Raw genomic sequence first — 17703 nt, 5'->3', positions numbered from 1 at the left:
CTTTTATATTATTATTTTAAATTTAATATCTCTTTTATTTTAGTTCAGTTAGTATTGCTATCATTTACATTTTTTTCCCTTACTCTGTTTTTTTTTTCGTTGAAAATTAATACTTAATGCTCTTATGTAATTGGTGGTAGAGTGTATTAATTCTCTTCACCAAAGTAAAAAAAAAAACACTTAGTTCTTAGGAACAAAAAAGAAAAGAACTCAAAAAAATGACTTTTTTGTAACGGTTTTTTTTTTCATCAATTAGAGTCACTAATAGGGGAGGGGGAAATTGATTTTTTTTCCCACGAACTCTTGTACTATTCGTTGCTCCTACAAATACTATTGTAGATCCTTATATTTTCATCCAATAGCAATGACATCTCTAAAGTAATAGATAATCTTATTACTAATTTAGGTAGAACCTTTTTTTTTATATAATGCTTTTTTTTTAACTTTTTTATCTTAACGTTGAAGATCAAGATTGATTACGATATAATTCATCAATAGTGAAGAATAAAGAAACTATGTTTTTCCTCCATTAGTGATGGAATGAAACCATATTACTACACAGTAATAAAAATGTTACTTAGGAATGGAAAACATTACTTTTCAGTCAATAAGAGTGAAAAGGTTAATGTTAAGGTTAAGGTGTAAAGGTTACGTAACATATAACTTCATTAAATTGAATAATTCTGTCGACACAATGCCTGAGAGACTTTGTATAAAATTAAATTAAATTCCTTCCCATTTTAAGTAACTTCGTTTCCCCGCCTTTATTTTTCTCATTCTTTTGTGAAATCGTTTCCAGTGAGCTTCAGGCAAACACATGCCATCACCGACGACACCGCCTTCATTGGACCCGGCAATCTATCTTACAAAACAAGATGCTTTAATCGCCGGCATATGTACATTTATTTTGTCTTTGTATATATTGTAATTTGTTGTTTTTATTTGTTTTAGGAGGTAAGAAAAAAAAAAGAAAAGTGAAATCGTTTAAAATCTTATTGAAAATCTGCTAATTAATAATAAATCGCAATGGCAGTAATTTTTTATTTTCACTTTAGGAATATATAGTAAGGGCAGGTAATGTGATCTTTAAATTCCGAATTAGAATTTTTAAAAATAAAAATTTTGATACCCTCTGAATCAAAATAATCAAGCCTCAGAAAAATTCCTACGGGAAAGAATTTACATGTTCAGGATAGTTTTCTGTTACAAAAACTTTTTCGTTAAAATCGACCGCCTGAAAGAGCCATATTATATAATCGATTTTACACATTTTTCCGATTTAAAAACAAAACCGTTATAACAATTTTGATTAATCTCGGTATATCAATGTAAAATTAAATGATGTTTTATATTAACTAGGTCTTATTCTCATTAAAATAGTCTGGTAGAGCTTAAATGACAAATTAAAAAAAAAATATTAATGAACCTAAATGAATGATGAATGAATATGAAACATACTCATACATACCTATGCTCAACGTAAATGACTAAATTTAATTACAAAATAAAATTTTATATAATACATATAATAAAATAAAAAAATTATGATTTATTCGGAACCATTTATGTATATAAACGGGAATGACTGCAATGTTTGTCCACAATAAAGTTTTGAATGACTATGGCCATTATATGTTTTTTTTTTAAATTTTCCGCATCACCAAGATAAGGTTCAAAGCAAATGAAATCCGATATCTCATCCGGAAGAAATCCGGTAGAAAAAAAAGTTATGAAGAAAATTAAAAGTTTTGGACGCGAAGCTCAGAAAGTATACATTTTTTTTAAGGTTATTAAATAGCATTCGATCTGTCTCTTTCTGAGGAATGAAAAAAAATATTATTGATTCCATTTAATGGTTTTAGATTCAGAAGAAATTATAAAAACCTAGGAAGGCTTCCAGTAAAGTAGGTCAACAAAAATCTTTTAAGAAAAAACAAATCATATTCATTTTCAGCGTCATCTGAACCTTTAAATACCATTTTTTTTTTAAAACTAATAATTAGAAATTTTTCAATTTGATTTATTATAGGATTTTTGCTACCGCTGTCCATTGTGCATTACTCCTCTGAATTGTATCAAAATCTTTATGATATTACAACCGTTAGAAACCTGAATATCAACTGTTATACCCTATATTAACAATATTTAGACTTAATGACCTTAAACTTACACTTTTGAAACGTTTCATTTTATATCTCCCGTTCTACTTTGTTTAATTATAAATTGAATTAGATCCAGTTCGTGCCTTTTGATGCAGTTTATAAAGCCGTAAGCGATTGCTAAGTTTCGTGTAGATTGGTTAAGTCGTATTAAAGTTATTTCTATTTTTTTGTTTTTAAAGAAATCAAAGGGGAATAGTGTGTCAAAACTTTTGAGCAAAAACATGTTTTTCAGATTTTTTAAAAATTGTTATTTAAATGGTGATTAAATTGACTGAAAAACAAATAAAAAAGCATTGCATTCGGACAATTATTAGCGAAGAAAAAGCCAATTGAATTTTTACCCATTTATTTTTAAAAAATGTAGAATTTAGGCAGGTTTTCTTTAAATTTTGATTATTTTATAATAAAACTTGAATGCTGTACAGCGAACATTGTAAATGATTATTGTAAAGATAGTTAATTCCATATATAGATCCTTATTGGAACAATAAGAGTTGATACGGTTTTTGTATTTCAGGTTTATTGAAACGGATTAGTAAAGTATATTGCGACAACATATATTCTATTTATTGATTTTTATTAAAACTTATTACAATACATTTTTATTATATATTATTATCATATAGTTTAATTATATATTGTTATTTACCGCTGAAAACTAAATAGATATAATAAACAATTAATTCAATCATTAATCCAGTATGTAAATAAAAATTATAATTTATATTTAATTTTAATTAAATGTATTAATTTATACTAAACTTTCAATATTGTTCAATTAATCTTTATACATTCCTAAATATATCAATAGAGAAGCATTGCTAGGTCTGCTAGTATTTACATAATTAACGATTGTATTCCCATTACTGAGCATGGTAGTATTTTTAAATATCATACTTCGAAAATGTTTCTAATTCTTAATGAAAATATATAATACAGTGTGAATAGCTGAGGTCAAACAGCGTTAGTCGGAGGAGGAACGAAGGATGCTTGGAGTGTGCTTATAATGTAATCTGCCAGATATTGAATAACCAACTCCCAAGGTCGCAACAATTATTTCCATTGCGAAACCAGTGAATCAGGATTTTTTTGTATCTGTTTTCATCAAAGAGCATTTGCATTGCTAATATAAGATTATTTTTTGAGTACCGATAAAATTTTCTCCTAACGAGAAAAATCAGCTGACTAAATTATTACTTGTTAACTTTAAAAAAAAAAAACAAGTGAAATTGAGTTAAAAAAAGCATGTAAAGGAGATTTCAGGTGTAACTACAGTTTTTTCTCCTTTAAATCCTCAATAACTAATACAGATCAGCTGAAAACAATATGTACTCAATAGTAAATTGTTAGTTAGGAGATGGAATGTTCAAATTCTTGAAATATACATATTTTATATACATATATCTACATCTGAATATATGGACATGTACATATATAAATGTGGGTTAAGTATGATGGTGAGGAGTATTGTGTGTGCAAAAATATGCATACAATGAAAATACAATAATTATGTTTTTAATTAAGGTTACATTGTAAGCAACAAATAAAAAAATAATGTTATTTGAATTGTAAATAAATTAAGCTCAGTAATTAAGAAGTATCAGAGTCCTAACCTATTGAAGGTAGATTTTATTGTTCGTATTATTGATTTGGTTAATAAAAAAATAAAACTAGTTTTCTTTTGAGATTGTATGGTTTGGAAGTGCATGGACATTTTATAAATTTTAAGTGAACCTGTTATAATATTATTTTAACATTTTTTTTGGTTTTGAAGATATATTACTGGGGCAATTAGCATGCAAACCAAAGACAATTTAAATGAAATGTGACAATTCAATGAATGACGTATGTTCAGAAATATGGATATTATGTGAGGAGGTGATATAGTAATAATTTGAAAACAATTTTTAGATTGTCTCCTTGAAAATGTCCGAAATGCTGGAGGTTTTTTAAAATAAAAAGTTGTGAGAAATTTGGATGTTATTATTAACAAATAAATTTTCATATTAAAATAAAAATAATCTGACGTAGTGCGCGCACACAAAACTTTCACTAACCTATTCAGAGTTGAAATTAATCCCTGCTAGTTTCAGAATAAATATGTTTGCATTATTAAATGTGGCAATACTTTCCCGTACTGATTTTCCAAACGAGCCTTCCAGTAGACAGTTTGTAATTTTCAACTCTAATGTCAACAGTTAGCAGAAAAGCTCTAATTATTTCTCGTTACAAAATTTAAAAAAAAATTTCTTTTGCAAAAATAAAGCAGACATACATTCGTATAAGTCTGCCATATTTTTGCTACGAATAGTAATAAGAATGCTTTAATAAATATACATAATATATTTATTGATTGAGAAGCTCATATATAGCTCAAGTTAAAACAAAAAACTATTGAATAGCTATGGTGCAAAAACTCCGACTCGCGAAACGGGAAAACCCACAGCTCATGCGCCTGAATTTTCAAACTCTTGTTAGAACATATCTTGTATTCGTGCGTTCTTCTTCATTCTCCATTTCCTCCTACGCATTTTCATGTTACATATTATCGTTTTTATTTTTTTTCATTTTCTGCTTTTCAACGATATATAATAAGCCTATATTACTATTATACTTAATTTTGCTGTAAAACATTAAATGTTGTCGAAAAATATAGATATCTAGATACTACTATAGATAATGCTTTTTCTTGGGAACCCCACATTGTAACTTTTATAAAGAGATTAAGAGTATGCTCATATAAAATTTACTACCTCCAATTTGCACTGAACAGATAAGGTTTAATAATGGTGTAAAAAACACTATTTTAATCGATATTAAGATATGGAATCGAATGTTATGGTGGTGATAGTTATTTATCAAAACTTGCAAATCTGCAGCAGCTAACATAAAGAACAATAACGCACCGCAGTAAAGCAGAATTTTTTTTTATAATTTATTTATTGATATTTACATCTGTACAAAAATACATCAAGTAAATTTGAGGAAATCATAATGGTATGGTACAAGCATGTAGAGAAACTACCCATTAGTTGCACTCTAAAAATATTTTTACAATATAAGGTCTCGAAGCCATCTTTTTTTCAGACGCCTCGGAGGATTGTCCGGAATAAAAGAGGAAGCAAGATTAGAAACTAATGGGTTTGAGTGGTCAGGGAGTTTATAATGGAAGAATTGATATCTGGTTCGGACTAGATCGGTTACAAATGGAATATTAAGGTCTTTGCGGATGATTTTATTTGTGACAAAGTAAGTGAGCATTTAGGATTTTTCGAAGGATTTTGAATTTTAAGGATTGGATACGAGAGGGATTCGAAGGTTTAGTGGAGCCCCAGAGCTCAACGCCGTATGTCCAGATAGGCCTTATAATTGTCATGTAAATTAGTCTTTTGTAATGAATTGAAAGTTTAGACCGTTTGTCTGGTAAGTGCTGTAATAGTCGAAATCGACGTGCAGTTTCCTGTCTTTTCAGTCTGATATGAGGATTCCAGGTTAGTCGTTTGCAGAAAATCTTAAAATTGTTGTTCCTTCAACCCCTAAACTATTTTATTTTTACAGAATTATCTTGAAATGTATGTAATTTATAGTAATAGTAAATAGTAATTTATTTAGAAAAGAATAATATATCTAAAAAATGGTATAAAAAAATTAAATTAATCGAACCACCCTATAACAATATATTTTTCAAACTACATGGCACAATGTATGTTCGATCTCTTACCAAAAGAACTAATAAATAAATCGACTACAAAGAAAACTAAAAAGAAACATTTGACTGGGTACTTTCTTACTTCTATAATTCCCAATAACTGATTTTTATTCACCAAATGACCATATTTGCCTGTATTTTTTCCTTAACTCCTCATAATTATTCATTATATTACGATTAAAACTTGCTACATATGTTTGTGCTTGGTTATAGATACTATTTATTTAGATATTACTAGAGCCTTTTTTTTGAATCATCTTGTTTTATTCTCATTATTATATTAATTCACTAATTGGAAATTTTCAGCATTATTATTCACTTCAAAGTCCTTTCAGTTATTATTATTATTATTATTTTTTTTTTCAATATACTTTCATTTTAGTATTTGGTAATTGAATTATTAGTTTTATCACTAGAGATCAATTCATACTGTACTGATCTAGCTTGATAAATTGTAGTAGCCTCCACAACGCACTGATAGTCAAAAGTTTAATTATTAAATTTCACTTGTGTCTTTCATTTTTACGTGTTATTATGGCCCCGACAAATGTTATTTGGTCGGACCATGTTTGAAGTAATTTTCTAAATGAATAAAAAAAAAAAAAATCGGGGAAATTTGTTTTCACCCTGAAAATCAGGAAGACTTCTACACTATTAGTCCGACGGACTTTTATGTAAAATGTATCTTTGGATTTGTAATAAACAGAACGCTTGTTTTGCCATTTTAGCATTTGTCTGCAATAAAATGTAATGTGCACGATATAAACAAAGTACTCGCAGCTCCACGCCACTGTGTGTTCCAAGTACCCCCTCTACTGCAACTTTTGAATGATTAGATTTCAAACTTTTCTCGAATCAATCTGAAAGTCAATTTTTAGTTTTATTCCTATTCCGACTGACATTAAGCCAAATAGTTAGTTATTACTGCTATTGTCATTACGATTTACAAAAATTTAGGTTTATTTGATACCAACGATACAGGAAAACAAGGACTCAAAATAAGATTTCTTTCTACCTAATCAATTCTATGATACTGGAAAGAACGATGGTGAAATCGAATTAAACAAAAGACGAGAAAAACACCTTAGGGAAAAATTGCTACACCTTGATAAATAAATGAAGGTAACAAACAAATGGGGAGGCAAAACAAAAGTTAAGCAAATTGAGTTCTGGAGAGGCCGCAAGAAGCCAATTAGATCGAATAATACCTCCCTGGAGGAAGCCTGGTCCCTTTGAAGTCGAAGAACGGGGCAAGAATTTTACAGTAAACAATGACAACTTGATGATGACTGACGTAACTCCAATTACATCTTTATGAGACGTCCTACAAGTTCACTCAACGAACGGCTCTTACCTTCGGACTGACGCAACTGAATTGAGATAAATCCTTTCTTATTGGCTCAACTATTGTTGCATCTCTTTCTCTGACAACAATGAAATTTGAAGTATAAAAGTATATACTTCATCATTATAAATGTATATACTGTCAATATTACAGAATGGTCAATAAATTATTATGTTACCTCTTTTAAATTAGTTAATATTAATATAATTTCATTTCTCTTTACTTTTCGGAATAAGAATTATGATAGAATAGAAGGTACACAAAGATCTTTTCCTTAAAGACATACATTTATTCTTAATTCATTATTATCGTAATGAAGTAATGAATGAACTCGTCAACAATACTGCGACACGTGTGTATAATGGACCTTTCATACCTATTCAAGACTTTAGAATGTTAAATCTACGGAAAATTATGCTAAACTGAATGATGGTAAAAATTAAATTAAATTATCATAAATCGACGACATTGTATCCTCAAACCATACTTTGCTTTTCCTTGTAAATTGTAACTATTACTAGCAACTAACAATAGTACAAGAGCCACGAAGAAAAAAAGGCAGTTATTTACCCCAATTTTTGATTACTTTAATGAAAACTATGTATAATTATAATGGAATAAAAAAGAGCGGCTGTTTCAATTCCTTAAAAAACATTATTTTTTCATTCGGAGCTCTATATTTTAAAAACTACCAACAACACCAGAAAATCTAAAATAACATCATTTAAAGAAGAGTAAATTTACTGAAATATCAGTCTAATAGAGTTATTTATGTCCAATAATTCTCGAGATATAGCTTTTTAAAAAGCAACGTTTCTTAAAATGTACTGAAAGCTTAGTGGTTAGTTAATTTATTCTGAGAAATCTATATATCAGGAACTAAGTGACGTATAGATGTCTATTAGCAATCAAATAAAAGCTAGTTTAATGTACTGTAAAGAAGTTTATGACCTTTACCTTCGTAGGAAAAGTAGTTTTCATGATATTTGCTAAAATAAATTGACATAAAGATGTCTGTCAGCACTTAAATAAAAGCTAGTCAAATTAAAAGTAGTTTATAACGTTTATCTTTGTAGGGGTAGTAGTTTTTATAATATTCGACAAAATGAATTCACAAAATATTAATTTCTAGCTGTTCGTATAAAATGTTTGATTTTTGAAAAAAATATATCTCAAGACGCACATATGTCTACCAACCTCAAAATAAAGGAAATTTAAATTACTATAAAGTAATTTATGACACTTATCTTCGTAGGGGTAGTAGTTTTTATGATATTCGGATATAAATATAAATTTGGAAAATGAAAATTTGTCCGAACAATCATAATTCAATTTATTTTAGCAAATATCATGAAAATTACTACTCCTACGAAGAGAAACAATATAAAATGCTTTGTAGTACATTAAACTAGCTTTATTTTGAGTGCTAATGGACATCTGTACGTTTTTAAATGGTTTTTAAGATATAGATTTTTCAAAATAAATTCACTAACTATTCACCTTTCACTACGCTCTATACAACATTTTTATGAAATGTTGCTTTTAAAAAAGCTATATATCAAGAACTATTGAACATAAATAGCTCTATCAGGGCTTATATTTTAGCAAATTTATTCTACATTAAATGATGTTCTCTTAGATTTTCAATTGTTGTTGGTAGTTTTAAAGATATAGAGCTCCGAATGAAAAAATAATGTTTTTTAAGGAATTGAAACAGCCGCCATTTTGTATTCCCCCTACGTATGCTCGGCAGACTCATCAATTTTGACTAGTAATTATACATAGTTTTCATTAAAGTAATCAAAAATTGGGGCGAAATAACTACCCTTTCCTCTAGGGCTCTTGTACTATAAGAACTCTCTTAAAAATATAAGATTTATGCGACAAGGGACATTTAGGAGATTGAATCTATTATTTACAGAATGTTGGACACTCGATTGTCATCCCCATAAAAATCAATTTTTTTGTATTTGGGGGCGAAATGTAATGATATCCAAATGTATCTGCCCAAGTTTCTTATTAGCTCATATTCAACCCCTTGACATTCTTCATTAAAAGGTAACTCTGAACTTAGCGATAGTTGAACGACTCTTATAATAAAGCCTTAGGAAACCGAAATCCTTTCGTGTTTACATTCAACCGTCCAAACCCAGCTTCACTCAATCCTTCCATATACACTTCGGTGTACTCCTCGGTTCAGAGTTTATTAACATTTTAAGGTTCCGTTCATTACAAAGCCCTACAATCTTACAAAGCCTTATTCGCCGCACGGTTATAACCTAAATTATATTTCCCTCATTTCGACGTTGTGTTGTCTTCTAAATTCTTCAATTCACTCATACTTTTTTCGGTCCATATATTTTACTTAATTTTTAAAATTCATTAGTGTAAGAGGCCACGTTTCGTATCTGTAAAGACCATTAGGAATGATAATATTTTTGCAATTCTAACTTTTAACCTTCTGGACAGAAGGCACGAAATAAGCCCCTACGAAATTAAAACATAATAGGTATTTCTTGTCTTTATTTCCTTTTCTAAATCGTTTTTTAAAGTTACCGTAAGCCCTAAATATATAAACCTCATCCGACTCTTAAAGAAAATCGAATTCTAAATCGATGAAAATATCGATTCAACGCTTCAGAAAGAAATAATTTCTAAAAACTGCCACAAATTATATTTATCCTGAAAAATTTTCATTTATTTCTAAATGATTACGTTGTAAAAAACATAAAATTAATTGTATTCAATATATTAATGCATTACCTATCAATCTTAAATACATTAAAAATTGACATGAACAAAATATATTTTTATCCTAACATTACCACTACTTATATCGTATATTTTTGTTTTACTGTCTTCGTATATTGTATTGTATGCTTATATTGTTTTATTTACATTCTTCTTTATTTTCTAATTAAGATTTCATTCGCTGATTATATGTTGATTTTATTATTGTTATTAACATAATATTTTGAGAGGTAGACCGAAGCGTAGGTGGGAGGATTGCTTCAATACTGATCTAGTAGATTTAGGTTTGGACGGGATATTGGAAAGATGTATGTAGACAGCGTTTTGTGACATCGGCATCGAACCTTCGGGTTCGCTAATCCTTAATTATTATTGTAATCAGCATAATAGTGACCAATGTTTTGTATTTCGGTATTGTAGTTAATTATGTCATTGATGTTTTTGTGACATGAACTCCTCGTGTGTTCTTATCGTTTAATTCAAACAGTAATAATTAATTTTCTAAACATATTTTGTTTGTTTAATGAAATCAAATTGGTGGTTTCTTCGATGCTTGGCAAGTGTTTTTTTTTAATTTTGAGATAGTTCTCCTATTTAGCATTTGTTAGAATATTGTTTGCATTTTATTTTAAATATAATACCTTTTAAATTTTCTATATTAATTTTGATTTTTATCATCATGTTAGAAAACTAATTCTATAGTATATTGCCGCTATATAATCCAAATTTAACATCAGAATTGTCATATTTTTTAAAAACCTTTTTTTACTGTAATGCCTGGAATGGTTTTTAACTTGTAGAATTTATTTATTGTTTTTTTTTTGTTTTTTTTATGCTTTGAGTTTTATTTTTAGTTATCCGGTGATTTCCTATTTGTTAATAATTCTAAAATAGTTTGCTATTAGATCTTTGCATTTATTTTTAAATTTCTTGCCTTCATTTTGTTCTCTTTTTTCTATTGATATGCTAATGTCTATTGATGGCTAACCTTTTCATCTTGAACAGTTTATACCATACTATATTGACAATTTTTCGAGGAAAAAAAATTGTTTGTTAAAATGGTTTTTCAGTAAATAAATTTAATTATCAGTAGCTGAAATGATTAATAATATCCTGGACACTCCTTATAATTAGAGCAAATTATTATAATTATTCCAGTTGCCCTTGTAATAAACAAGAAGGACACTGCAGTAGACCCCTTATCTCTTTAATATCTAAATATATCTAAATATCTTTTCTTTTTCTATTAAAATGTCGAGTCGAATCTGCCAGGAAATTCATTTTCATTTTTTTTATATATAATAGGAAAAAGAATAACAAAAGGTTAGTAGAAAAAAGTATTATGTATATACAATACTAAGATGTTTAAATTTCTGGAAGATATCACCCTTAAAATTTAATTCACACAATTTTACAATTTAGTTTATGATTACTATTAATGTCGCTACTATAAATAAATAGTGTGAAATATATAATTCATTCATTATTTATTTCACACTATTTATTTATACTTTATAAATGAACCAAAAAAGAAAGATACGATATTTAATCTGATTTCACCACGAAGATGCCAATGTAAAGTCGAATGCACGATAAAACAATATCATTTTGAATAATATCTAGGGAAAATATAATTCTGTAAAACATTACTATCATTATGTTTTAATAATAATAATTGTTGTGCTTACGTAATGCTGGGTGGAGTGGCTTTGGTAGTAAAGCGCTGTGTCACTAACACCATGGACCCCGGTTCGAATTAAGTATAGCCATCCATGAGTTAACCCTGTGGGTTAGAGAGCCCTCCTTCCGGGACCCATCCAGCATCATAAAGTGGATACCCTTAATTTTGATTAATTAAATAAAAAAGAAACAGTTGCTAAGGGTTGTTAATATAAGAGTGTAAATGTGACTCAAGATAATATTATTTTTATTATTATTTTATTTTATTTATTTTTTTATACACATAGTTTGATTATGTTAATTTTCTTTATTCTTCTGTTTGTAGAAAGATTTTATTTATTTTTATGTACTTTTTTTTATTTCTTTAATTTATTTTCATTCTTATTTTATTTTATTTTAGTATGAATGTGGACATTCATCACTATTACCTATTGCCCACAATAGTGTGGCAGATTGTAATATCTATCAATTAAATAAAAGTAGTATACAACAAAAAGTTGTAAATCGTTGCTATGGTGTCGCCTAGCAACAGCTCGACCATCTTCATTTTTAAATCAGTTGTAACTAATTAGTGGCCATTATAGTTTCAAACCAGCCCTGTCTGCGTTCAGTATGTTTATTTTTGGACATTTTGAGTGTTTTAGTCAACATTACAGTCCGGAATCAGACATTTTCTGAAATTTGTAATTTTTTTCTTTCAATTTATAATCTATTTTTGTTTAAAAGACGTTTTTTTTTACTTATATTCATTGTTTTATTTTAGTTTATGTTTTCAATTGTTAGCTAAGCCAAATAAATATTTATGTTCCGAGCCTGCTTGTTAGTTGGTTTTTTGTTCTTTAAAAGCTTTCCTACAAAAAGATATCGTCAATTTGAGGCGGCTTTAACAACCGTTGTTCCAAAAACAGCACTTCCTTACAAAACCCTTGACACTCCATGGCTTGTAGCGATGGATTCACATTATTTTTATCTTTGTGTAATAATGAATTGTTATGTTTCAGTGAGGGAAGTGACGATGATACTGGGGACGACAGCAAATCAGTTCGGACGGACGACCACAAGAAGTAAGTAGTCAATTGGAGTAGTCTTCAAACAAAACCAAAGTGGAGTATCTGATAATTTTATTTTGGATTCTGTTCCATTTTGATTTTCTTTTCTCTTTTCAGTGCCAAAGAGATCTAACTGAATATGTAACGTAATTAATTGAAAGCAAAAAATAATAAAATAATATACTTCCAAATTATAAATAAACTGTTACTTCAAATGTGTAACCATATTACAAACATAATTCTCAGGAAAAATTTCAAATGTCCTACTTTGGATTAGAAACACCGATATTTATACCACAAAACCAGAATGAAAGGATGACCTGAAAACTATTAGTTTAATTAATACCAATCTTAGGCACACGATAAGGCCGATTTACAAGACGTAAAGGGTTTTTCTTCTTTGAGTACAAACTGATACAACTCACCGCGGTATATGCAATATACAATAAACGATGCGGTGAATTGTATCAGTAACTCACCGCATCTTTTATTGTTTTAGGTTGGCATGATACGGGCTAATATGTTCTATGTTAGTTTTCTTGTCTTGATTTAGGCGAAATTTAATTTTTTTTTTCCTTGAGTTGTATAAAAGCTATTATTTAATTTTTATGTCGCCAATCAGTAATCCATAATCAAATCAAAACTGGAGTGCAGAAACTCTATATTATATAAGTCAAACGAAGCATATATAGATAAGATTGAACCCCTTAAATCAATTAGAAGACTATAATAACTCAAAACGAAAATTATAATAGGACTAATCCTTAGAGCCAGGAGTTCTCAAGCTTTTTTCGCCGCCCTTATTAAGTTTAAAAAAAAAGACGCGGTACCGCTGTCGAGTTAATACAAATAGCGACACAAGTATCCTTAGAGCAATTGAATATTCAAGCAATCGGTTTAGATAAAAGGAAAAACATTGGGTAACAATAAATACACTGTATATTTGATAATTTAATTATTATCTCATTATTATTATTACTTTCTCTTTTTTGGACCAAATTTGGGAAACACTGCTAGTCGAAGATTAATATTGTCAGTTGATATAAATTATTCTGATGATTTATATAATTTTTGTGATAATGTAATTTTTCTCTTTTTCAAGGAGAAATAGTCCTTTTTTAGCACTTCTTTATTTTTTCCTTTAGAATATCGTTTCCAGCCCTTTTGCCCTTTATTCATTTCTATTATTTATCCAACATGTACAAAATAATACACAGTCAACAGCTTTTAAACAACAATTATACATTAAATTTCAGTAAAATATTTTAAATATGTATGCAAGTAATGTTTTGGGGGTGACCATAGTAGCGTGGTAACGCGCCTTTCTGCCAACCCATAGATTGCGAGTTCAAGTCCCCGGCCCTATCCGGGATTTTTTCAAGCTTATAACTACATAATACTCACTCACAACCTCCCCTCGGCATTTGTGAGGCTCGTCAGCCAATGGGTGGCACCATGTCCAGAAACGCGCTTGGGCCTCCACGGTCTGTCGCGCCTATAACAACAACATGCAAGTTATTTACAATATATTTTATTATCTTAGCAGTTAGTTAACTACTTAATATCAATTTACAAATTTAAAAAGTTTTTAGATCAGGCTAAAATCTCATCTTAATCAGTTTGACTTATTAATACTCTCTATTGGTCGAATTGGGATAAATCAATAGTTTCCTTGGGTATCACTTCTTGGTAAGATGACGACGGTTTTTTTATAATGAAAGTTACTGAACGTGTCCCCCCTCTTAAAAATATAAAGTCAAGTGGTCCATGTTTATCATTGAGTGAGTACAAGGGCGTACCCAGGATCAAAACTAGGGGACAAGCCGTAGTCCATCAGGTTTTGACATTTCAGCAAGGAAAAGTAGAATGAAACCAAATTTTTAAGAACATTATATATAATTGTCGCAGTGCTTTATTAGTAATTGCAATTAGTATATGTGACTTAAAAACATTTTTTTTTTATTAATTAATAATTTTTTTTCCAACTGCCCCACAACAAAAATACTGCCCTCCCCCCTCGCTGGGTGCGCCCATGAGTGAGTATATTAATCTTCGGAACTGTGTATGAAGCAAGCCAATTTGGTTAAAATTCACGATCGTTAAAAAAATATCATAGAAAATTCAAAGAATTAAAGTTAAATCTACCTCCAATCAACTTCAATATATCCAATTTTGACTTGAAGGTATACAGACTTTTGATTTGGATCCTTATAAAAATAATTTACTATTTTTTTTAGAGAGGGAATAACCCATAATTGATTAATTCTTGCTATCCCAATCGAATTTTGTTCCCTCACGAGTTCGTCATAAAGACGTGGCCTCTTACACTGAGGGGTAAACAGCGCTTTAAGGTTTTCGAAAGTAAAGTATTACGCAAAATATTTGGACCGAAAAAGGATGAATTAACGGGAGAATTTAGGAGGCTACACAACACCGAATCAAAGGAAATATAATTCAAATCATTGTGGCGTATTGTTTTCTTTCAGTCAAGCTACGTTCATAGTCGTTAATTGCTGGCGGAGGTCTTCCTCTGGTTTATAGGATTATCCGAATTTGTGTCACCAGCCGAAAAATTTTGACGATTAGTCCGTTCGTTACAACACCCTTGCCCGAACGCCGGGGTAATGTTTCTTGCAGTCCAAGTTTAAATGAAAAAAAAAAAAGAAAATCTAGTTTTCTAGGTAATATTTGTTGACAAACTAAACAATATGTAGTCTATTGGAATAACGATGTTATCAAAAATTAGAGGATTAATGACGGTTCATTATAATCTGTAAATATAAACGTAGTGAACAACAAAATTCAACTAACCCCACTTTGAATTTCTGAAATTATAAAAGCATATATTACATATGAAATGACGAAATACATCTCAACAAAGACTAAAAAGGATTCCCAAGCCTTATTCAATAATTCAAATCAAAACATAAAGTTATACAATTTATTTTGTCTTCAGACCCAACAGTATAGTCTAATAATAATGTATAAAATCCAGTCCATAGAACATATACTATGCTAATAATTTTAAATATTAATTTATATCACATCTAACAAGAAAACGCATTTATGGTTCTTCTAAACTTTTACGAATTAGCTGATTAATTTAATAAAGTGAGGAATTATTTTATGTCTTTAAATTAGGTAAGGTAGTTATGATGAACCGTAAAGGTACTCATGGATCCGAACTCAACACGAAAACGCATTTCTGGTTACTAAGACGCTAGTTAGAAATTTTAGGTCTTTCTTTCTTTTGTTCGCCAACAAAAATATAATATAATATAATTCTATTAAAATATAAATTCTATTTTATTTATAATAAAATATATTTGAAAAAATTAAATTATGCATCGAACGTGATCATTTGACAAAGCGATTCGGTCATAAAGCAACTACACTTGTCGATGTTTCCACTCCAATATCTTGAATAACTTTTTCACTTTTCAGAATTTATAATTTGTTATTTTAGCAAACTAACTAGCTAATGAGGTACCGTCTTATAAAGAATGCTTATTATATTAAGTTTGGATTCGTATATTAATATTATATTGGATTCTTATAATTATATTAAGTTTGGATTCGAATACGATATCTCAATTTCGGATAAAATTTGAAAAAAAAATGGTTTTTGGTTTACGAAGGTTCACAGTTTGCGTACTATAAGACCGATCTTATGGAACTCATTCGACGCAGAACTTAATGCTGCTTAATTTTTAACAAAATAATGTTTCCGCTGTGATGCATCGTTTAGAACTTATAGGTGAAAACCAAAAAAAAAAAAATAAATAAAATAATAATAATTCGCTACTTTATTCAATTTTTCGATTTTCTTAGTTAAGAGTATAATTGAAACTAGTATATGGGTGTTTTATAGGCTGAATTTTATACATTGGACTCCTGTACTACAATTTTTTTTTTCAGAACATAATCGGTTCTGATCCAGAGCCATATTCTGGAATGGCCTTGATGAAATATAAGACTATAAGGATCATGGATGGTTGTATTTTTGCCCCGAAGCGGGCTAATTATAGCTGAGGATGGAGCTTAGAGTGATATGGTTCCTGAGCTGTAGGGAATCAGCTGGCATTCCTTCAAGTAGGTTATTGGATTTGAAGCCCCACCGATGGTTGACCTTGTTCACTAGTTACATAACCAGCTGCCCATCACTGCCATTGCCTCTGACCCGCCATCTTACAGTCCTCCACTAATAGCAACACAATTATCTAACATCTTGCAACAAAAATAAACAGCAGCAATGAAAAATTACTAGTAAATAGGAATCGATGACAAACCCTGATAACAGGGTAGGTTACTAATTACCGTTTCCTATATTTACTCGGATTCAATATCATTTCATTCCTATTCGCTTCTGCTGAATTGGTGTCCAATAGAATCTACAATGGCTCGAGCTGCTATTGATAAGAAGGAGGCACTAGAAATTTAAAGGTAATTAGCAATGAACTGAGAAATAACACCCGAGCTGGGGACCAGTACTTTAAAGGAAGGTTTGAGTTCAGCCCGATCCTTTTGAATAGGGTTTAGTGATGGATTAACAGAAGAAATAATGGTCAACGAGGTATGAATTTTTTTACCTACTTCATTCACAGCATAAGGTTTGACTTGTAGGCATTGGAGATTTCATCTCTTAACGCAATGAAAAAACTGACCATAATACAATACTATAACAATAATAATTATAAAAGACGTAGAGAACCCGAAAATTCAATGCCAATAAAACCATGCGCTGTCTACACAGATTCTGCCAACGACGCCCGACCAAACACACATCTACAAAACCACTCTTAACCCACTCCTCCTATCTGAGTTTTGTTCTACTTCTCGGATGTTTGCAGGTTCAATCATTGTTTATTACATTTTCCATCATTGTGGCGAATAAAGCCTTGGCTTGAATTTATATTTATGGGAGTGCAGTTAATGCCATTCAGGGTTGTATAGCTATCTAAATTATCCGATTAATTCCTCCACTTCTACCCGAATATTTAATTTTCA

At 29.7% G+C, this 17703-nt stretch overlaps 1 protein-coding gene across 8 annotated transcripts in view; it reads left to right on the top strand.

Moving 5' to 3' along the window:
* Positions 1–17703, top strand: part of cyc (basic helix-loop-helix ARNT-like protein cyc) — a 145892-nt gene that overhangs the window by 107940 nt on the left and 20249 nt on the right. For all 8 annotated transcript variants that reach the window (XM_024363149.2, XM_024363156.2, XM_024363153.2 and 5 more), the window contains exon 3: positions 12649–12711. In XM_024363149.2, coding sequence (XP_024218917.1) covers positions 12649–12711 — 63 coding nt within the window. The remainder of the gene's footprint in view (positions 1–12648; positions 12712–17703) is intronic.

The sequence above is a fragment of the Halyomorpha halys genome, unplaced genomic scaffold (assembly GCF_000696795.3).
Source record: "Halyomorpha halys isolate HHAL.00 unplaced genomic scaffold, Hhal_1.1 Scaffold108.1, whole genome shotgun sequence".
Taxonomy (NCBI): domain Eukaryota; kingdom Metazoa; phylum Arthropoda; class Insecta; order Hemiptera; family Pentatomidae; genus Halyomorpha; species Halyomorpha halys.
This window is presented reverse-complemented; position numbering and strand designations above follow the sequence as displayed.